The sequence below is a fragment of the Taeniopygia guttata genome, chromosome 10 (assembly GCF_048771995.1).
Source record: "Taeniopygia guttata chromosome 10, bTaeGut7.mat, whole genome shotgun sequence".
Classification (NCBI taxonomy): domain Eukaryota; kingdom Metazoa; phylum Chordata; class Aves; order Passeriformes; family Estrildidae; genus Taeniopygia; species Taeniopygia guttata.
Genome location: NC_133035.1, coordinates 3,609,463 through 3,632,088, shown reverse-complemented (window position 1 = coordinate 3,632,088; position 22,626 = coordinate 3,609,463). Strand labels below are relative to the sequence as shown.

Sequence of the window (22,626 nt, the reverse complement as noted above, 5' to 3'; positions counted from 1 at the left end):
CCAAGCTGAGGAAGCCCTGTGCTGGCAGGGACTATACAGAGAACAGGTCCCAGCTCATCAGTACTCAAGCACAGCACTGCAGGGGACCACATCAGCAATATTTTTAGCCTGATTGTTAGCTATTTTGTTGCATTTCCACCCTTCCAGCCACCTCTCTGTGGGTCCGCACAGCTGAGTCACTGCTGGAACCTTCCGAACGCCTGGGTGCCAGCAGCACAACAGTTTGCTTGGCAGTGCCAGCCCTCCCCCGTGCCCAGCCACAGCCCAGCACTGCCGCAGCCTCACCTGCCTGCAGGACACCCCGATGGACACCCCAGCCCTAGAGGCTGGGCCAGCGGAGCCTCCCAGGCTTCAGCAGCACTCGGACACAGCAACATCCTCTCCATATCTTCCCTCTTTCCATCACAGCATGAACAGGCCACCTGGAAGCTCCAGCATCTGCCAGCTCCTTAGACCCACACAGCTTTCAGACACAGGACACTTTTCTGCCACCCAGAGTGTTCCACAACCTTTCAGAAAACACTTCTGAACTACAAGCCCTCTGCTCCCAAGGACTCCACTGCCACTCCTCCAGGGCCCTGAGGAAGGGCTAAGGCCCCAGAGAGATGGGAAGTGTGGGTGGCTGAAGGAATACAAACTTGGGCACAAGATCAGCCTTTCACCTCCCCAGCCATCCCCACTGCTCTCAGAGCAGCAGAGTAACAGCAGCCCAGACCATGAAGCACACCTGGCCCAGCTGCTGCTCACCTGCAAAGGGAGTGTGAAGAACACTGCCTCAGGATCACAGGGCACTGCACCCTCTGCACAGCCACTGAAGGCCAGTGCCTACAAGCAGTACAGCTGCACTTGGGCAGCTCTCACATCCCAGCCACCCCCTCTGTGTACTAATGGAAATACCCAGAGTCAGAAGTGATGAAACAGTCCTCTTCAGACAGCACTGGGTGCCATCTTCCACCAGCTGTTACCACACTTGTCACAACCACCCAGTGGGCCAGATATCAGAGCCCAAGGCTGTGCTTGAGGCAAGATCCTTTCCACAGCTCTATACAGGCCTCTGCAGCAGGCAGGAGCCCCAGCACAAAGCACTGCAGTCAGCAGGGGCACCTGACACCAGATACACCCTCTGTGAGCAGGGAGGTCATCAGGGCACCTTCAAATTCTCTCCAACTCAATCTCTCCTGAAACCAGCAGCCCTTCCACCCCCTTTGCAGTAAATTCCCACCACCAGCATGGCCATGCCAGCCTCACCACACAACCTCCAAGGTGCAGAGCCCATCCCGGGCTAATGCCAGCACTGCTCGCCTCCCTGCCGGAGCACTGCGGAGACATCCATGGCTCTGCCAAGGCAGGCTGGCAGGAAGCTGGCCAAGAGAGCTCTGGAGATGGCTACAGAGGAGCAGGTGGAGCTGGGACACCCGCACCGAGCGGCTGCCTCCATGTGTGACAGGCTCATTCCGCAGCGCGCTGTGTGCCGAGCCCGGCGCCAGGGCTGTGAGCAGCAGGGTCACTCCAGGGGATGTCACCTGCTCCAAGTGCACTCTTCATCCACTGAAGACCCTGTGACACCCAGAACAGCAGGGCTCCAGTCTGCCAACAGCTGAAAGCGGCTCAGAGCAGAGCTCTAACGCACCTGGCTGGCCCACTGCACACTAACTTCTTGTTCCTCCTTCAAGGTCTCAGCTGGCAATGAAAGTACAGGCAGGAGTGTGTGGTATTCCCTGGTTCATTAGGGGAAGCCCACAGGACCATGTGGAGGTTTGCTCACTGGAGCAGAGCAAAGCTTAATAAAGCTACCGCAGCTGGGCTGCAGGCAGACCTCAAGTGCCCATGCCAGGCCCCACATGCCAAGTCTTGTGGAAATTAAATGCAGAAACTCAAATGAGCTGTGCAGATCAAGCTGTTCCAATTCTGCTACCCCACTAGAACTTTTTTTTGCTGTTTTACAACTCATGCGGCAACCCAGGGCTGTGTCCCAGAAGCTATTTCTATGCTCAGGGCAGCACCCCCTTGCCCCTCCAAAGATCTCCACAGGCAAGCCCCACTGCCCAGCTCCCCCAGCCAAGAAGTTATCTATACTCCTGTCAGCACCAACTCCATGCCTGGGGCCTCCGTGTCACCCAAGTCTGCACAGTGATGCACTCTCCTTTTAACAAAGCAGCAGCATGCTGCTATAAAGGGATGAGTTTCTGTAGCAACCAGGCTGTACTTGTACAAACTCTGCCAAAGCACTAGATCTTTCCACAGACTGATACTTAAACGAACACACCATTTGTGAAACTGGTTTTTACATGCCTCAAACGCTAACAAGTGAACTCTTCCCTGTTTTACCCCTCTGCTCCAACACCAGGCTGAGAGGATGCATTAAGTTTGTGCATGCACCACTCTTTCCTCCTGGGATTTTACAGGGAAGGCCGGTGTCTCAAACAGTTAACCAGGACCCTACATCACTCCAGGGGGGTACCCAGCATCCCTGGAATCCCCAGCCGATCCCAGCTGCAAAAGCAGACTGGAAAGGATCAAGGGGGAAGGACATACCAGCCAGCAGCTCGTGGCTGCAAGCCCACACCCTCCCCATCACGTAGGTTTGCGCCGGACCAGAAGAGTTAAAACAAGAAGCCATTCCACTGCATCTCCTGCAGCCCACTGCCAGGCACAGCCCACTATTTCTAGTTGAGTGTGGGAGTGGAGAAGAATCCCTCCAAGTCTCCCATCCAGCCCCAACCTGGCTGAAGTTGTCGGCTGCTGGCTGTACCACACCCCACAGCAGAGTTGGGTGAGTGAGGCTGCCGGGACTTTGGCAATTGGGCACAGGGGGGACCCTCTGCAAGCACCACACACCACACCCCCACACACACCTGCAGAGCTCCCTGCCACTAGGGATTTCCTCAGGCTGCTGGAGCGAAGTTCAGGCTCACTCCTACCCAGCGTGTTCAGCCTCCTGACACCACACCCCCCACCCACTCCCTCCAAACACAGCAAGAGGATTTCTCCTCTCCTGGTGAGGTTATTCCTCCAGCAGTGTTACAGCTCTGAGCAAAACAACCCCGGGCACTTCTCATCTGCAGTGAGCCGATAGCAGAGCAGAGGGGGCTGTGGCACAGGCAGCCACAGCCTCCCCAACTCAGCTGTCACATTACACAAGCACCAAGGCTCAAGAAGCCCCCATCAGCCTCCGCCAGCGCCCTGTTACACAAGCACATCACTCCGCGTTAGCTTGAAACCAGCCAAAAACACACACAGAATCCAACAACTGTTGCTGCATGTGTCAGCAGACTCACCGGACTGTGTGCTGGTTTGTGCTGCAGTGTCAGAGTCCTGGGTGCTCCAGGGTCTGTCCCACCCTGTCAGGTTGAGAGACTGCAGGCCAAGGCACAGATCGTTGGTGTCTGGGAGGCCACGGGAAGACTCTTGCGTGGACGTAGGGAAGAGCATCCTGCTTGCCACTGCTTCTTCAGAGTCCTGGATGTCTGCTCGGATGGAGAACAAACAGAAGCTTGAGAGTTCAGGGCTGCTTTTTTCTTTTTAAAGCAGGAGTTTTCCAAAGCATTAAGCCCCAGGCCAGGTCTCGTGTTGCTCTGAAGCCACAGCTCCTGCAACCAGCAGTTGCACCCCAAAAGGGAGGGCTACCATATGTCCAGAATCCAGCCCCCCACCCCCCTCGGCCCCTCCACCTTCCTATCCCGTCTGCATTACTGACTGGGTCAGCATGTGACCAGGCTGCTGATGCTTACTGTGCTGACAGTGACGTCACTCTGCCATGCAAGAGAACTGCATCAGCTCTTACAAAATAAAGGTAAGAAGAACGGGTAAGATTTCCCCTGACAGACAAGACGGTAGCTGGAGGAAAGAGGAGCAGTTCCAGTAAATCAGGGGAGGCAGGCAGCACAAAGCAGGGCTCCTCGGCACAGCAGACACCAGGCTGGAGGCAGCAATCCCCCCAGCAACGACAACGAGAGCAGCAGCGACAGAGCACAGTTAGTTTTAGTGCTACCCAGCTCTCCTGTCCCCGCCTCCCTCCACCCACAAAACCCAAAAACACTTTAGTCCTGGCCAGCTTCCAGCTGCTGGCTCCAATTCAGAGCCGATGCAAAGCTTCGCAATTCTGCTGGCATAATCTGTTTGGTCGAGCCCGGCCACTGTGCCTCACTGACTCGGCATTGTTTACCCGAGTAACAAGGATAACCTTCAACCCCCACTACCCAGAGAGCAGCCCATCATCCCTGGTCCAGCCCAAGTGGGCACATCCCACTGGTACAGAAGGAAGAGGACCAAGCAGACTCATTTCACATCACATCAGGAATTTTTCATGGCCTGTATACCTTTTGCCCACCTGGTCTCCCCTTTCCCAGCCCTCCCCTCCCTTGCAGGGTGGTTCACAAGCCTACAGTACTGGAGATGCGGATTCTCGCTTTGGTTTAAGCCAGTGCCAACAGCCTAAGGAAACGCAGCAGGTTCATAGTCTGAGAATTCCAGTTTAACGCAGGGATCTGGGGGCTGGTGAAACCACAAGATGCTCAGCTGTGCTACCCGAAATCTGAGTCAGAGGGCATTTATAAGCCAACTCCCAAGCAGCAGCAGCTGTCTCCTCCTCCTCCCCCTGCCCCCACAGCCTCCCACTGTGCCATCAGATGTACACCTCGCTCCACACACCGCTCCCGGCTCTTCCGCAGGCTCTGCAGTCGCTCCAGTCTGTCACATTATCCCTCACGTGCAGTCCCAGCCATCCCAGCCAGCCCGACAGCGTTTCTGGCCTCCTCTTCCACATCCACATCCCATGCCACTTGGATGCCCATGAGCAAAGCCCGGGCAAAGGCTGGTGGCAGCTGGGTAGCCTATGTGTGACACAGGCCACTGCTGCCAGAGGCAGGACCCTTGCCTTCAGCCCACGGCAGTTTGGGAGCACCAGCATTCCCAGACCCCAGTGAGGGGACTGAGGCACCACAGGCAGGATCAGAGCATTTAAAACCATAACCTGCTGGCAACGTCACCTTCCCCCCTCCCAGCTGCAGCCTCCTCCACAGCACTCCACCAGGATAGCATCCACCAGGGTGTTTCCTACTCCTAGTAGTACTAGTACAAGCTGTAGTGCCAATTCAGTCACATTACTACCAAGCACCTGTAACAGCACCTCTTCCTCTGACAGCGTCAGATGCATCTATGCATCTCCAGCATGGCATTTCACTGCATCAATTCTTCCCAGGTAGTTTCTTAATGGCTTGTTTTGGACATCTCTAACACAGGGAGGAGAGGATCAAGACAGTGCTCAGCCAACCTAGTTCCCACAGCAACCATAACTTGTCCATATGAATATGTAACATTCCTGCCTTTATGAAAACACACAAGTGCTGTGCACAGATCCCTGGCAGCAGGAGACTCCCTTCCCTTTGGGGACCAGGGATCTTGCTAGGCCTCAAAAGAATAATTCCCACAAAGCTTCATCTTCTGGGAAGCATGGACACAGTAGTGACACACAGCAAAACCTGAATCCCAACAGCTTGGATGAAACCCACAACTGAAGAAATAAAATAGGGAACAAATTTATCTGTAATAGAAAGCACTCACTCTGCAGTATCCAGCCAGGCTTTCCCTAACTATCCACATTTTTCAGGAAATAAACTTTCCTTTAATCAAACCAAACCAGATTCAAGTAAAAGATCCATGATTCCCTCTGATGACTTCAACCCACATTAAAAACAAACTCCCTGCAATCCAGTTACAGCTCTAACTGTGGAAGCACAGAGCAGAATCCACTCAGATAACAAGCAATTTTTATTTAGACCCTTTCCCATCAGAAGTCAACCACCAGCCCAAGCTGCTTCCCCTTTAATATTCCCAGCCAGGCTGAAAGACAGATACAGGTCATCTAGGCAAAACATCAACTAAACAGACAAAGAACTTACACAGATTTCTGGACTAGTTATTTTTAAAAGTCAAGAGTCTGGAGATTTGTTACAAAGCAATCAATTGCTGTAGGCAGAAATAATGAATTAGATACTAGAGCAGGAAGAATTAAATTTCTGACAAAAATTCACTTTAAGAGCCATAACCTCCAGTTATGAATAACTAAATGTCTACCAAATATTAAATAACTTCACTTTGCAACCTGACACAGCCCAACCCAAATGCTTTACTGCAGATTTTTCCAAGCACCAACCACCAGCACAAGCCCTTCCAACCTGGATTTTTCCCTGGAGTTGCCACTGGAAGCCAACCATCCTGGCAGAGGGAGCGGCGCTGCACTGGGCTTGTGCCCAAGCGTCTGGGAGAGACTGAGCTCCTGCCTCCTAAGCCTGTTGGGTTTGATTTCAACAGCATTATGAGAACAAAGCCCTTAACAAAACACTCCCTTCACTGGCCTTGGAGCAAGTGTCTCTCCTGGGTGACTCCCTCCTGGCCTGCCCAGGAGATCCCTGTAGCTAGGCCACACTGCAGCACAGGCCAGACAGCTTTCCACACCACTGCCCACACAGAAAGCTGCATTTTCCAGACTTTAACTGTGAGCTCTGGATTTAAGACATTCCAAAGGCTCTTGAAGGTGAGGATCTCCAGAACTCAGCTCTCACCTGCAGGCAAGGACAGCTCCCACAGGTCCAGCCCCTGTCCCCACCCCAGCCCGCCCTCCCCACTCACTCCACTTTAGGCAGGTGAGTTTCCACACAGGAAGCTGGGCTGGGGAGCTCATCTGGTTAAAACCAAGCCACAGGGAGTTAGTTTTAAGCCTGGTTCTCTCTCCTGATCTGGTATGCAGTATGGCTGCACCAACCAGGCACTTCAAACAAGAAAATATTTAGGAAATTACAGCCTAAGCCTGTGTGGGAAGGATCCACAGGGCCTGGCAGCAGAAGCTGGGATCCACAGGCAGGTTGTGGGTTAAGGGAGCAGGAGGAGCAGGAAGCATGACTCAGTTCCCAACCCATAGCAGCAGCATCTCTGTGCCATCAGACTGGAAAGGTGGTGCTTCAACCTAGAACAAAGGTGTTCAGGTAGTTGAGCCTTGCAGATCTGGGAAGGCCAGCTAACAATATAGCAAAGTTTTCTTCTGGGTTTTCTCAGAATGGTTAAGCAAACATGAACCAAGTCAGATCCCATTCCTACCTCCTCCACAGCCAAGACAACTCTCCCTTTGCCCCCACATGCTGGTTTCCACGAGAGCCTGAATACAGATGAAACCCCTCCTTGAATGGGCCCCAAGCATTGAAGGCAGCAGAATGATAAGCCCAGCTTAGCTATAAATTCTCTTACCTGACAAAACCAGATTCACCCCATGGGCTACAGCTCTGACCAAGGCTGAACTTCCAAACCAAATCTGGAGAAGCCAGAGACAGGGGGAGAAGCCTTTAGAAGACAAACAGGAAGGCAGCAGCCAGCAGCAGCATTGCTTTGCCGTTCACACTTCTCTGCACCTCCAACAGTAAAGGCTGGGAATTGCATCCCTGAAAATTAAGCCTCTCAAATGCCTTCTGCACACAAGACAAATATCCAAGTGAAAGCTGTCAGATGAGCCATTTGTATTCCCAAAGTGCAGTGGAGATCATCAGGGACTTAGAAAAGCACTTGCTCAGCATAAACCTACTAGTTACAAGAGGTTTTTCTGAAACACAACTAAGCATCTCCCCTGTAATCTGAAAAGTTCCTGAAGTGGAGACACTTGCTGCTGCATGACCTGTTTCACAGCCAGATGGAGGCTGCCTTATTCCATAACCACAAACACTGGAGCAGCTGGCAAACAGCTACTTCAGAAACCAAGGAAGAGGCACTGTAACAGTCTTTCTGCTCTACCTCCCCCTTCCAAGAGTAACAGAGACTGTCACAGAATTACAGCACCAAAAACCTCAGCTGCAGAGCTCAGTACAAATCATATAAATGCTGGATCTTCAGGAACACCACCAATCTCTGACCCGGCAAAATACAACAGCCCTAGGCCAAGTCCCTGCTCTGCAGAACACTGACCTGCTTCCATACGCATATCTGATACACAAACCAATTACTACAGCCACTTTCCAGTAGAGAGAAGCATCATGATTGTGTAGGCAAAGACCTGGCAACGTGACACTTCAAATCCAAATGCCAACAAGACCAAGGTAAGTAAGTATGCTCTTTTTCTGAGGCATAGGTGTAGAATTTCCCTATTCTGGATGAGTATGTGGCATCCAGCATTTCTCTGGGGCAGGCAGAATGGTTCTGCCAGCTTCATGTGAGCTCCTGCTAAAAGCCTTACTCTGCCTCAGTACCTCCAGGTAAGCAGAGCTACCTTTTGGGTCTCGGCATCCTAGAGCATTTTGCCCCCCATTCAAGACCATATATATCAGGTCAGCTGCATCCAGCCACCCAGTGCTGTCTGGAATGTTTCCTTGGGGCTGCAAGGCACAGAAGAGCAAAGGAATTTACATTACAATATCAGACACACTTTTTGGACGACTAAACAAGTGATAGGTCATTAATTGACTGCAGTTAAGAGCAAACAGGAAGCCAATTTAGTCATCAGCTAGTCTGGGTTTGCATTTGTCCTTCAGTTTTCCTTAAATAAAGCAGCCACAGAGTCATTAAAGCCTGATGGGCCACAACTAACAGCCTTTGAACACTGAACTTGGCACCTGGAGCCTCTTCTAGCCGAAGAAAAGTCATTTAAGCATCTCCCTTTTCTTCACACAATGGACTGTCAAGTTAGAGCAAAATAATGGCTGCTTTGTTACTGTTAAATGAGCAGAACTTAATGAATGAGAGATCAATGTTGCTGGGACATTTGGGGTACCTACATGTCTTCAAAATTCCTTTTAAACAAAGCACTGCCTTCAGCTGAAACCAGCAACAGGTATACAAGAGCTCCCGTGGGAACTTTACTCCCAGTTCTACTAAAGATAGAAGCTGTGCCTACAGTTTCAAAAGCTGGTGTATGTAGCAGCACCTTCCATCCAGCAAGGCCCAGCTTTAAAGCCTGGCAAACAAACCAGCAGCCAGTTAAGAAACTGGCCTTGCCCACGTTCTAATTCAGAGAGGTGATAAACATATGCAACAGCTTTAAAATCACATTCCTTGTGCAGCAGCTGCTCAAGGACAGGCAGCTGTTCCAGCAGCGCCGTCAGGAGATGCTGCCTCCTGCCTCTGTCAAGGCCACACTGTCTCTCCCATCTCCAGCACCACACAAAAAGCCACTAGGTTAAGGTCTGCACTGAGGAGGTTCTGCCTTTCCCCAGAGAGCAGTGAGGCAGCTGGATATGTGACAGTTGTGAAGCACCATGACCCTGTCCCAGAAGCCACCAGACAGGTTCTACAATGACAGCTCTCCCCACAGTTTGGGAGAGAACCCCGGTGAGACCTCTGCCCGGAGAGCTCCACACAAACCTTGGCAGGGTGCTCAGCCCAGGCATCCCAACACAGCTGGCTTTAACAAGGCAACCGAGTTCACCAAGGATTATCATCAGCTGCAAACTGATCTTTACAAACGTCCAACTTTAGGTGTGACACGCTGAACCGGCAGCAGCAGTCCCAGCTATGCCCAGAAGGGGATAACACTGACTGCGTGGATCCAGGAGTGCTGAATCAGCCTGTCCTCTCACATTGCTCAGGCTGCACTGATCCCAGCACGGCCTCACTGTCAGCCCAGGAAAGTGTCTCCACACGTGCTTCCCCAATAGCATTAGTGAAAGGTCATGAACTGCTGCCATCTCTTCTCCACCACGTGTAATCCTCTTAGTACTCAAAGGGGCTTCTTCAACGCAAGTCCAAGCCAGGATAAATTTAGTTTGACCTGAAGATGACAACTGAAAAGCTTGAGGGACCATGAATAAAGCCCAAGCCTTTACTGCTGGAATAAAGTCTCTCCCCCAAGCTCTGCTATTAAAAGAGTTTAAGCTGTAAAAAGACAGTCCTTTCACCTGTTACAGCTACCACATTCATGGTGGATCTCCTGACTCATCAGGACTGCCCAATCAAGGAGTCTCATGATAATCTAGTCTAAATACAGTTGTTCCCACAAAAAGTAAAAGCAAGCACAGACTCAGGATTCTTCAGAAGTTACTTGACTTGGAGCAATGACAAAACACCACATGAGCTGAAGGGTCTCTGCTCCATTGATCACCTACCCAGAAGTTCACTCAATGGCAAGGCAAACAGCTCCAACAACTTATTCCAGGCTTAACCACCTGCCCAGGTACCCACACTATATTCTGCATTTTAGCAATCAGCTGCTCACCTTACCAGGTGTGAATTATCACCTCATCAGGTGTGAATTTCTGCACAATCCAGGCTAGAATCCAGGTGTCAAACTAACTCTCTCATTTACAGATCATAGATACCCCAGGATTCACATTGTTACTGACACCACCAGATTTTTCATTGAGAACTCTCATTAGTAACCTATCAAACATTAGGAGCAGCTCCTGCACTTTGCAGTTCCAAAGACAGGACAAAGCTTGCAGAGCTGCTGCATTCAGGCCCTCCTTACCTACCCAGAGGACCCAGCTCCAACATTAAGGAAACAAGGCTGAGACTGCAAGACCAGTAACTCTGAGCTGCCAACACTTTGGCAGATGCTGACTCATCCACGAATTTACAGCTGGTAGCTGCCAGCCCAGGTTTTCTCTTATCAGTACCTTCACATTTCCATTGGCCCAAGGCAGCCCTCCTCTAGCCCACCTCAGCAAGGCCCAGTATCCTTTGGGAAGTGAGGCATTCTTTCCTCACAACATCATAAGCATTTGTGTCACTATACAGGGCATTTGCCACAAGCTAAAACCCTCCTGGGTCTGGGAAACTACTGATGAGCAAGGCCCCACCCTGGTCCCCAGCACTCACTGGTGAGACTGGCCTTCGGCTGCCAGAGCAGGAAAAAAAAAAGCTGCTTAGGGTGTCCCCAAAGCACAACTTTGGCTTCCCTGCAGCAAAAATAACATTTGCAAGAGGAAGGCGCTCTTTTTTTACACCTGTCAGTGTACTTGCCCTATGAGAGGTTTTCCACAGGATTTATCACCTGAAACAAGCAGTTTAACACCACTGGGAAGCTCAAAAGTTTCCAGACAAGGCATTGCCAGCAAGACACTCTGCTCCAGACATCCCTAGGAAAACCAGAGTAAATGACAGAAAATGCAGAGATTTGCAAGCAGCAGGTCAGTAAGAATTCCTACTCCAGTGACAGGCAAACAGACCCATCCCTCACAGAAGAGTCTTCAAAGTCAAATACTGCAAAGTCAAGCACTGCAATTTAAAATTGCTGCACCACCTCTTAAGCTCAGACACAAAACCAGAACTAACCCACACCTTCACATGATCACTCTCCTCTAGCAGGCAGAGACATCTCCTTTATAAGCCAGGTTAACTTTGGCAAGCTGAAACTCAGTCAGGAAATACCATCAACATGTTCTAAGAATCCCTGAAATACTCCCATTCCAAATGGAGTAGGAAGGGCTATAGCAAAGATTTGAACAAGAAAGCCAGAAACAACTCTTCCATGAACCCACCGCAAGGAGAGAAAAGTATTACATTTATTTCTCTTTTATGCTTCCAGTGCATCCAGATCAGAAGATACAGCACCAGCTACTACTGTGCTAGGGGATCAAAAAAAAAAAAAAAAAAGCCACCACCAAACCAGCACAGCAGCAAATATCTACAAATGCACCACTAACCTGAACTGGTTAATATTCACTACACCATTGCTCAGGAGTAGCCAGCATAGCCTCCAATGCCACTTTACCAGACAGGTTTCAAGCAATGCTGGCCATGGATCCAGGCCTCAAAGCAAGCCATTTCCTTCCTCTGGTATTTCTGCAGTGCCAGCATGGGATCACATGCCCAGATCAGCCCAGGTCCACACTGATAAATCTTCAAATACTCAGGAGATTAGGCTGCACTGGAAGTCATCTGCTGGCAGTCATTTCATTAGCCCAAAACAAAGTTGCACCGCACAGGCATCAAACAGACCCACACGGTGCACAGATACTCATTTAGAGCTTTTTTCCACACCCATTTGATTAAACCCCAGATTACCCATGAGGCCAAGGCAACCCTGTCTCCACATAGCTGCAGTGAAACCTGCTCTGCCCAGGGAACCCTGCAAGGTCATCAGCTGGGGACGTTCAGCTCTTTACGTCCCACTTTGCTTTGAGACCTATCCTGAGGGGCCAGTTTGTTTCCAATGATGGCTGAAGTGTTTATTGACCCTATAATTCAGAGGCTGGAGAGGCAAGAGCAACCCCTTTCAAGTGTCCAAATCCTGGCACAAGCATTGCTGCTCAGAGTATCAGGTACAGATACATTTATTGGCAAACCTGGGCTGCTGCAAAGGGACAAAAGCATGTCCTTCAGCTGGATAAAAATAAGACCAGACCAAACACTGTCTGCTCTGGCACACAACTTCTTTCTTGAGGCAGCAGAAGAACAGGTCCACTCCCCTCAGCCTGGAGGAAACAGAAGCTTGCAGTACTGATTTCATCACACCAAGCTTGCTTTGCAGGGAAGTCTGCACCTACCTGTGCTCTTACATGCGTGTCAACTGACCTGTGGCAAATACAGTTTTTCAAAATTCTTTTGCAATTTCAATGTATGCAGCAACTCAGCCTTGCTAACCTTGAGAGTAGATGAATCCTGCCTCCAGGAGAGGCAGACTAAAGGAGTCTGCTGGAGGAATTCCCACCAGGAATTGGCAGGTCAGGCAGGGAGCGCTCACATCGTGCCCACAATGACCCACAGGGAGGCAAGCAAGCCTTCCCAGGCACCCCCCACGCTGCCAGGGAATACACAGATTACTCATTTCAGGTACACAAGCAAAGAACCCCCTGGGTACCAAGCATGCCAACACCCACACCACTGAGGATTACCACCACCACCACCATCTGCTCACCAGGTCCCACCAAGTGCCTCCCCACTCCAACAGCCCCCCTCCATCACCTGGCAGGATGTCACATTTGCTTTTTGTGACAGGCGTGGTGCAGACTCCACTGAAATCCAGAGAGTTGTCCAACATGGCATTTATTTGGCGGAATATATCCGCATTGCTGCAAGTGGAAAGTGCAGGGGCATTCGGGCTATCCCAGCAGTCTTTTATGCTCCTCACAGGATCTTCTTTCTGGTAAAAAAGAACCAGTATGTGTGTCAAATAGGCAAGTACTCAGCTTTCAACACATTGTGGAAAGCCTGGACTGCCTCCAATATTCACATTAGCTTTCGTCTTAGCAACACTCAAACCCAGTTCTTGGCATTAAAGAAGCAGTTAAGCAAACAGGTCAGCAATTTGTCAGCATAGCACACTGGAGCAGACTGCCCATCACACACAGGGACCAGGGATGGACTTCATGCTGACAGCCACAGCAAACCAGCTGGGTTGTGAACACAGCTCCCTGCTGTTTTTCTCCAGCCCATCACAACACCAGCAGAGATCTGATTAATGAGGGCACACACCTTCTACCCCAAAAACAGCAGTCTCCTCACACCAAGGGACTCGCAGGATGCTCATGGTCCAGGCAGACACCACAAGGAACCACAGCAGCTCCTCTTATGCATTGCAGAGGAGCGCAAGGCTCACATCACTACCCATTTTGGAGTTCCAAACAGTATCATGCAATGATCCAAGTCAGCAGCAATTACTTCAGGTTTGCAGAAAAAAACCCAAACAACACTGCTCTCCAGCTAATCAAACACCCCAAATCCTGAGGAAAGGCAGAAGATAAAATCCTGATCTCCCCTTCAGGCAGCAGCTCCTGACCACAAAGGTAGCACCCCAAACCATCTCTGCTTTAGCACAACCGTCCACGGGCACAAATCCACCAGCATCAAGGTTTTGTAACCATCCTAGAAAAGGATCACCTCTTGTAAAGCTTCTGCCTGAGACACATCAAACCCCACCCACACCCTTGTGCCGATCCGAAGAGCAGCGGCTTCCCCAGCTCTATTCACAAGCCACCGACATACAGGTTTCTTCGGGAGCAGCTGCACCACATCCGAGCCTCTGACAACTTAGAAGCTGCTAAGCTTCATTGCTACCAGCGTTTTGAGACCGAGAACAGGTCCACCCACCACCCGAAAGCCACTGCAGGACTCTGCTCCCCAACACGCTGAGCAATCGGTACCGCTGGCAACTCAGACCTGCTTTAAAGACAGGAGCAGGGAGGCACAACTCCACCAGTCCTGGACTCCGGAGCAGAATACTGGCCATTAAATCAAACTAAACTCAAATGCAAAGAACTGAAGAGCATCAAGTCTGGCAAACGAGCCCCTGCTGCTCCAATACACACCAAAGCTCTAAATGGGGCCGCTTGTACTTCTCAAGAAGACAGTACAGGCACCTCTTGGATGTGCTTCCGCAAGTTTCAGGCCTCACTTACCTCCGGTTCTGCTTCACTCGCAAACAAGTCTGAAGCACCGAGGTGGTTTTACTTTCAAATGACCCCTTGCGGATCGTTCAAGGAGGCTTGTGTAAACTGAACTTCACCTGGAGACGGGACTATTCTATTAGCCCAGCCCAGTCAGGTACTTACATTCCACCCCCCACCCCCTCATTAGACGTGCACAGTGTCATCCTTTTATCCAACTACCCACCTCACAGGTAAAAAGCAAAGGAAACCCAGTCCCGGAAGCAGCAGGAATAAGCCACTAAACGGTCAACTCGCACCGTGCCTTCAAGCGGGACCTGAACAATTCCTGGAGAACTCCAGCCCGGTTAGGACTATTAGCATTTCTTCAGCGCCGAGGGCCGGGATCTTTGGCTATTGAAATGCTCAGAGCTGTGCAGAAAGTCACGCTATGAAAAGCCAGTGTCCATAAAGGAGACAGAGGAGTCCTGCAACTTTATTTGAATAAAGGGAGAGATTTTCCACTGGGGCATACACCCATGGGGTTTTTTCTACCTCTCAGTTTCGGAGAGCGCAGCCTCCTTTTACCCTAAACTCCCGGCTACACGTTGCTCTCTTCCTTTCCCCACCAGCTGAGGTACTCGGAAGGTAGAGCCTTCCCCAACCGCCTCCATGGAATACCGCACATCCCCCCCTTTAAACACATCACTTTACCCCCAGAGTTCAGAAACCCAGACGGAGCTTGTCCGTTTCATAAGTTAAACTGTCTGGTTTCTCTAACAAACCTGCGGCTTGAAGTTGGTAGAGACATTAAGATCCATTTAAAAGGCATTATACCCATACCTTCACCCATGGAATTGCTTGTAAATACATGAACACAGAGAACATGAACACATCAGAGTCCACCGCCAAACAAGGTAACACAAGAGTGAAACAGGTAAGGCTAAAAGCGAGCTGAAGGCTGAGAGAAGAGGCAGAGTGCGCTTTAAGTCGTCTTTATAAAGAGCAGCTGGAGTAGAGAAACTCAAATTACACAAGTAGTGCCAGTCATCTTTAATAAAAAGGAGTGCCGCATCAGGATGCCTTGGCACAAGCATGAAGCTCTGCATTCTACTCTTGTTCCTGTAAAAGAACCACTTCCAGCAGGAAGCAAAGCTTTTCCCTAGGAGTCTGTACCAGCGAGACAAAATAACCCGGAGCAGCCAGCTGAACGCCCCACCCGTTCCTTGTCACTTAGCCTCCACAACTGGCAGCACCAGTCCTGCTCCAAACAGGAGCCTAAACCAACGAGAACACAAACAAGCCTTTCACAAAAACCCCCTTTTAACCCTAGACTGTCAAGGATATCCTTGGGATACTGCCATCATCCTGGACACAGGGTAGGGGGGACTTTGCAGCACTGCAACCCCTTGTAGGAAGGAGCTCGTAGCACACCCTCCCCTCCCACAACCGGAAAATAAGATACTCCTTTGAGAAGAGCTCTGCAGGTCTCCAGCGCACTCAGAGCCTAAACCACCCCCAAAAGCCTGGAGAGGAAGGTGGAAGGAGTTTGCAAACTGGAGAATCCACCCAGGAGCTTCCATCTCAGAGTCAGCTCCAAAGCCAGGGAAACACCACCCAGAGCTGGTGCTGCTCTATCATCCCCAGCCCAGACAAGCAACACAGCACTCCAGAGCCCAGGTAGGATTCACTTTCCCTGCCCCACCTGGAAGGATTTGGCAAATTCAACACACTGCCTCTCCAGGCTTCCCTAGAAGCCTTCACACTTCAGCTACAAACTACAGATCCTCTCTGCTTCCAGAGGCACCAATCCAGCAGCACTAGTGGGTTCTCCTGGTGCCATAGGAAACAACCTGGGGTGTAACCAGAGACCCAACAGCCATTCTCAGCCATTCCATCCTGCTATACCTCACAGTCCCAATCCAGAGGCACAAACACAGTTTTATCAGGGGACAAACAAGTCAATGGAGAAGCTGATCCAGCTGACAGATGCTTTAAAGTCACCAGGAGTCCAAACACTGCTTCTTAACACCTGGTAAGACAGTCTCTTGGAAAGCTGAAAGTTCCTACAGAAGCCCCTGGATAACAACCAAAGGAGAAGAACAGTTCCCTGCAGCAGGCCCATAGTGTCACAGAGCAAAAGATCCTGAGATTGTAGGCTAAGTCATTGGAGTCAGAAACACAGACCCAAGTGGCATCATACACAGACACAGCAAGATGAAGCTCAGGCAGGAGGGCAGTCCATCCTGACTCAACTAAGAACTTCCAAGCAGGAAAATTCACCCCAGAACACTGAGGTTTCAAGGAGGGTACTGAAAGGCTCCAGACCCCTCTTGCAACCCAAACAAACACACGGAATTGAGAAAAGGAGTGCAAGAAACAGGGAGGAGTACCCCTCCTGCAGAGTAACAGAGCATCAGCAAGCCTTACCACCATGGCAGAGAGCTCTTGTTCTCCTGCTGTGTGTCAGGAAGCTGACAGGTCCCTGGAGTTCCTATCCCACCAGCCCCAAGCAGACCCCATAGCCTGCTGACTTTACCTGCAGGAGGGCCCAGTCCAGGCACAACCAGCAGCATTCAGTGGTACAACACACACCTGTGCAGCAAAACACCCCAAAGTTGTCCAAGGCAAGTGGAAATGAGGAACCTCCACAGCACTGAGGTACACACACCTGCAGGAAACCTAGAGATAATGAAATCCCAGGGCTAAGCAAAACCTGCAGCATCACAACAGCACTACCAAAGGATTAGGATAGCCTAATCCTCAGGGAAGTCATTAAACACAGCTTGGCTGCCAGTATGGCCAAGATGTGCATCAGATCCTGGGGATGCTGTGCAGCAGGCAAGGCTCATCCACCTCAGCTACAATCCAGCCTTTGCTTTTTACATCTTCCATAGAAATCTCACCTAGGCAGCACCATGCTGATGCCCAGAGGGGTTCTTGGAGCTGTAGCTACAGCCAAGAGGGCCTTCAATCCCAAGGCAAAATTTAAGATGCTATTAAAATGGTACCCATGTCAACATAACCAAGCCAAGATGGTTTCATACTTCAATGAAAGGGAGCTCAGAAAATCTTTTTTTGTTGGTATATTTTGCTTCCCAAATTGAAGTCAGCTACACCAGGGCAAAACAGGACATTGGTGTAACTGTTTCCACCAGGCAACACTCTCCCACCCCCAGCTCATCCCAGAAAGTGTTAGACAAGGCTGCACCAGCTCTCCCACCATCAGCAAGGCTAATGACAAACAGCTGTCCTGGGGTTTAGTGAGCATAGACATCTTGAACACACCTGATTTGAATTAAGACTGGTCTTAATTCACAGGTGAGCACTGACTTCAGAACAACACCAGTTTTGCCAAAATCCCCCTTTTTAAAGGGCACTTCGCCATCAAGGCAGCTATTTTTTGGTATGTTTTCTGAAACCAACACTCACAAGCAGCTTTGTACAAGAGCAATACCCACAGTTCACTATTGCAGCAGACTGTCAAAGCTGAATAAGGGTTTAATTGGTTTAGGGAGACTGTTCCAGTTGAGATAAACTGCAGCAAAGTAACGGGATCCTGGAGCTCTTCCCTGAGCCCAGCTCCCACCCTGTGCACAGCTGTACCTGAAGTCCCTCATCAGCACTCCAGGTGCCAGCATACCTTGTTAGCCCGTAACAGGCACCAGTAATGAGCATTAATTGGCTTCAGCTGGGGAATAACGAAGGGTAAAAAAAAAAGAACTTGTTTTTCAGCAGACTTGTCTCACTTATAAGCCTCACCTTTGTCTATACTCAGTTATGAACCAAATCTCCTGTGTCACCCAGCCAGACACTAAAAGGAGCTTTCAGCATATGGCTTACAAATAAAACAGCACCTTTGGTCACCTTATACACTAAAAAAAAGGCAGTTTAGAAGTGGGTAAAAATACCACTTGCATGAGTACAAGTGCCCACTCTAGCCAAAAGATGCTCACTATGGCACGTGCTGAACTCAGCACCTGCAGCCCAGCTTCATCCCCCTAAAGCCCCGGGAAGGGTGGGACAGTGGGTCGCTAGGCTGGGATCTGGGCTCCTGCGGCGCTTCCCTGCAGGCAGGGTCGGTCGGTCGGTCACACCCTCTGCTCCCGGGGCTACCTCAGCAGCACGAACCCCTCGAGGCCAGCCCAAAGGGAACAGGGATCCCATAGCAGCGCTCTGACAGGAGCAGGGGAATACCATCCAAGGTTCGGCGCTCCCATCCGCTCTCACACGGGTGAAGCGGGCGGGAACGCCACCCGCAGCAGCACCACGGCGGGGAACCACGTGGCGGGGCGGCCTCGCCAGGCGGCACATGCTCGCACTTACCGGCGGGAAGGCCATGGGCAGCACTGCGGGCGGGCGGTCCCGGAGCGCAGCACGGACAAGCGGAGAGGGCACCGAGGACACCGGGAGCGGCGCTGCCCCCTGCCCGACCCGCGGCTTTTATGGGCCGGGCCGGGCCGGGGGTGAGGGTGAGGGCGGGCAGGGCGGGGCGGGGGCGCCGCTGAGGGGCGGGGCCGCGGCGCATGCGCGCAGCACGCGCCGGCCGCGTGGCGGTTCCCGCCGCAGCCCCGCGGAGCCTCCTCGGCCCGGGCGCCGTGAGGGGACGGAGCGCCCCGGGCTAACGTGGGGTCGGTCACGCGTGGGATTCAGGCAGCGCCTCCGAGGGATGCGGCCGCGACGCTGTCCGGCTTCAGCCACCTTCCTTCCCAGGTACGGCTCAGCGCTGGCAGCTGCCACGCGCAGGATGTGGCACTCCTTGTGCCCCCGCCGTGAGGGGAATGGGATCCCCTAAGCGTTAAATGGAGGTCCGCAAGGGCAGGCCTAGTGTCATCATTTCTTCACGCATGGGCTGTGGTACTCACTCGGCCCCCTCAGCGGGTATGGAAGCCCATAGCGGTTAAATCAGCCCCTTAGTGGAATGGGGTGGCGGTGGCACTGTGGTGCCCAGCTGTAGCCCCTCGGGGACACCTCAGTGCCAGAAACTCTCCACTCACGGAATGTGGTGCTCCCTGAACTCCCCATGAGGGAATGGGACTCCTGAGGGGTTAAGTCAGCCCCTCTAAGGCTCTGAGGGGAGTGGGATGGTGGTGGCAGTGCCCAGCTGGAGCCCCTCGGGGACATCTCAGCACTGGCAACACACCGTGTTCCTATAAGGGGAGCGGGACCCCAAGGGCCAATGACAGGAGTTAAGAACTGTTATGTATGATTATAATTTGCGCCAATGAAATATTGTATTGAATTAAGGGAAATATGATTTGGCATATATAATATTTAGTTATTATAAAATATATACACTAGCACTGTGAGCTGCTCTCTGTATATATTTAGTTACACTAGAGCTGGGGTTTTTTGGATAATGCTTTATTTATAATTTAATATATATGGCTAGTCTGGAGATGGGCTGTTTTAAAGAGCGATATTAGAGTATTTGGGAGCTGATTATCTTAGTAACGACTTAAGATTGTGATCACCTGAGTCTTCTGGGCTGATACATCTGAATGCTGCGGTTTTCGTAACTATTAGGAAAAATTGTTTACACTTAGATTGTTTAACCTCGGCTAGGAGAAAAGAACTTTATGAATATGTGGGACTCTGAATAGTGGATTGCCGAAATCCTAACCTCAGGCAGAAAATTTCCTGTAAGAGCTACAAAGTCCAAAAAAGTAGTGTGTGTGTCCAGAAAAACCTCTGCTGAGAGGCGTCCTTCCTGTCACGCCGATTGCGGGCTTGGTGCTGTCCTTTTCCTTGTGGCTAGCTCAAAAAAAATTCAATCCTAAATAATTTTTTTATTATTTCATTTTTAATTTAGCTAGACTAATTTTCATTTATAGCAGGACTTAAATCAGCCCCTCTGAGTGGTCTGAGATGGTTGCAGTTCTAACTCTTTGCACCTCTGGGGCCACTGACAACACAGGCTGGGTGCTCACCAAGTGCCCTGTGAAGATGTGCAGGAAATCACATTCTGAAAAGTCAGTGTCTGTAAAGGAGACAGAGGAGTCCTGCTACTTTATTTAAATAAAGGGAGAGATTTTCCACTGGGGCATATATCCATGGGGTTTTCTCTCTCTCTCTCGGTTTCAGAGGGTGCAGCCTCCTTTTACCCTAAACTCCCGGCTGCATATTGCCCTCTTCCTTTCCCCATCAAGTGGGGTACTCGGAAGGTACAGCCTTCCTGAACTGCCTACCACATATTCCTCCTTTAAACACATTATTTTCCCCCAAAGTTCAGAAACTCAGGCTTGTATAGGCCCTTTGTGTGTTTCGGGAGTTAAACTGTCTGGTTTCTCTAACAAACCTGCGGCTTGAATTTGGTAGGGACATTAGGAACCATTTCAAACACTTTCAAACCCATTCCCTCACCCATGGAATTGTTTGTAAATACATGAGCACACATGTTTCCTGTCAAGGGGAATGGGATTCCCCAAGACCAGCCTCAGTGCTGGCAATTCCCACACACGGGTTATGATGCTCACTGAGCCCCTCGTCAGGGGATGGAACCTCCAAGGGCTTAAATCAGTCCTTCCAAAGGGAATGCAATGGTGGCACTGCCTGGCTGGGGCCCTTCTGAAGATGCTTTAGTGCTAGCAGCATTCCATGCTTGGGCTGTGCTTCTTCTGACAGATGAGACCCCCAAAGGGCTCTCAAATGAGCCCCCCCATGAGGGCAATATATTGGTGGCAGTGCCCATCTGAAGCCCCCCAGAGGCACCTCAGCATCAGCATCTCTCCACACACAGGTTGTGGCACTCACTGAGCCCCCTCTGAGGGGATGGGACATCTCATGACTAAAAAAGTAAAAAAGGGGTTCCCCAAGGGTAGCCTCAGCGTTGGCAGCTCGTACAGATGAGCTGTGGCATTCACTGTGACCCCTGTGAAGGGATGGGACCCCCAAGGGGTTAAAAGAGCCCCTCTAAGGGGAATGGGATGATGGCACTGTGGTATCTGGATGGAGCTCTTCAGGGGACATCTCAGTGCCTGTAGCTCTCCACTCTCTGGCTGTAGCACTCATTGAGCATCCCATGAGGGAATGGGACCCCAGAGGGGTTAAGTGAGCCCCTTTGAGTGGAATGGCATGGTGGTGGCACTGCAGTGTCCATCTGGAGCCTTCATAGGGACACCTCAGTGCTGTCAGCTCCCACACACGGGCTGTGGTGCTCACTAAGCCCACTCTGAGGGGAATGGGATCCCCAAGGGCTAAAGTCGTGCCCCAAGGACGTAAATCAGCTCCTCTGAGGTACTGAAATGGTGGCAGTGCTGTGGCTCTCAGCTTCAGAATCCGTGGGCCCACTGCAGTGACAGTCACTTTCCACACACGGGCCCAGTGTTCACTGAACCCCCTCTGAGTAGAATGGGACCCAAAGGGGTTAAAATGGGTTCCCCAAGAAAAATGGGGTGATGACAGTGCTGTGGTACCTGGCTTTAGCCCTTCCAGAGCCCCTTTGGCTCCAGCAGCTCTCCACACACAGGCTTAGCACTCTTTGGGCTCCTCATGGGAGAATGAGACTCCCAAGGGCTTAAATCAGTCCCCCTAAGGAGAATGGAGTGATGGCACTGTGATGCCTGGCTGCAGCCTCCCTCCAGGGACATCTCAGTGCTGGCAGCTCCCACATACAGGCTGTGGTGCTCACCGAGCCCCCCGTGAGGGAATTGGACCCCCAGGGGGTTAAAGGGATGTCTTCAAGGGCAGCCTCAGTGCACTGGCATTTCTCCACATACAGGCTGTGGCACTCACTGAGCCCATGAAGGGATAGGATCCCAAGGGTTAAATCAGCCTCCCTATGGTGGCATCATTGTGGCTCCCTGTGAGGCAGCTGCGTCTCCAGCCCCTGTCCTTATGGGAATAGGCTTTTTCCCTATTGAACAAGCACTTGACACCCAGTGGTTGGTGCTGCTGCTCCAGCCAGGGATTCCTCACCCATCAGAAAACACAAAGGGTTTTTTTCATCTCTTACCCGGAAAAAGCAGAAAGCCCCTCACCCTTTTTGTGGCAGCGGAGGCGGTTCGGGATTCAGACCTTCCTGCACGTCCTTTGCTCATCCTCTGCCTCTGGTGCTGGGCCTGGCTCTGTGCTGAGCTGCAGCTTTGGATGGAGAGAGCCAGTGCTCACTGAAATCCCACCCAGCCTGTGCTGGGAGGAGAGATCTTAATAAAGAGTCAGATTTCCTTCTTTTTTTGTAATCCCAGTTTGGAGATGAAACGCCTCCCAGAGCTGGCCCTAGGAATCCCTCCAGTGACACTGCAGAACAGACCCAGCCCTGACGTAGCAGGTATTTCTGCGGTCGAAGCATGAGCAATTCTGCCTTGAATAAATAGCTGGAACCCTCCCAAGACTCCTCCCTGGT

The 22,626-nt window shown here is 51.2% G+C and overlaps 1 protein-coding gene across 14 annotated transcripts in view; it reads right to left on the bottom strand.

Moving 5' to 3' along the window:
- Positions 1–22,387, bottom strand: part of CPEB1 (cytoplasmic polyadenylation element binding protein 1) — a 42,019-nt gene extending 19,632 nt beyond the window's left edge. For 6 of the 14 annotated variants that reach the window (XM_030281801.4, XM_030281802.4, XM_030281805.4 and 3 more), the window contains exons 1-3: positions 22,262–22,387; positions 12,883–13,060; positions 3,279–3,467 (exon numbers count right to left, since the gene is read on the bottom strand). In XM_030281801.4, the coding sequence (XP_030137661.4) occupies positions 3,279–3,467; positions 12,883–13,060; positions 22,262–22,321 (427 nt within the window). In that variant the 5' untranslated portion in view covers positions 22,322–22,387. Of the gene's footprint in view, positions 1–3,278; positions 3,691–3,731; positions 4,019–12,882; positions 13,061–18,608; positions 18,694–22,261 lie in introns of those variants that run through there. The other 8 variants (XM_030281809.4, XM_072933760.1, XM_072933761.1 and 5 more) reach the window with 5 other exon arrangements.
- Between the last annotated feature and the right edge of the window lie 239 nt (positions 22,388–22,626).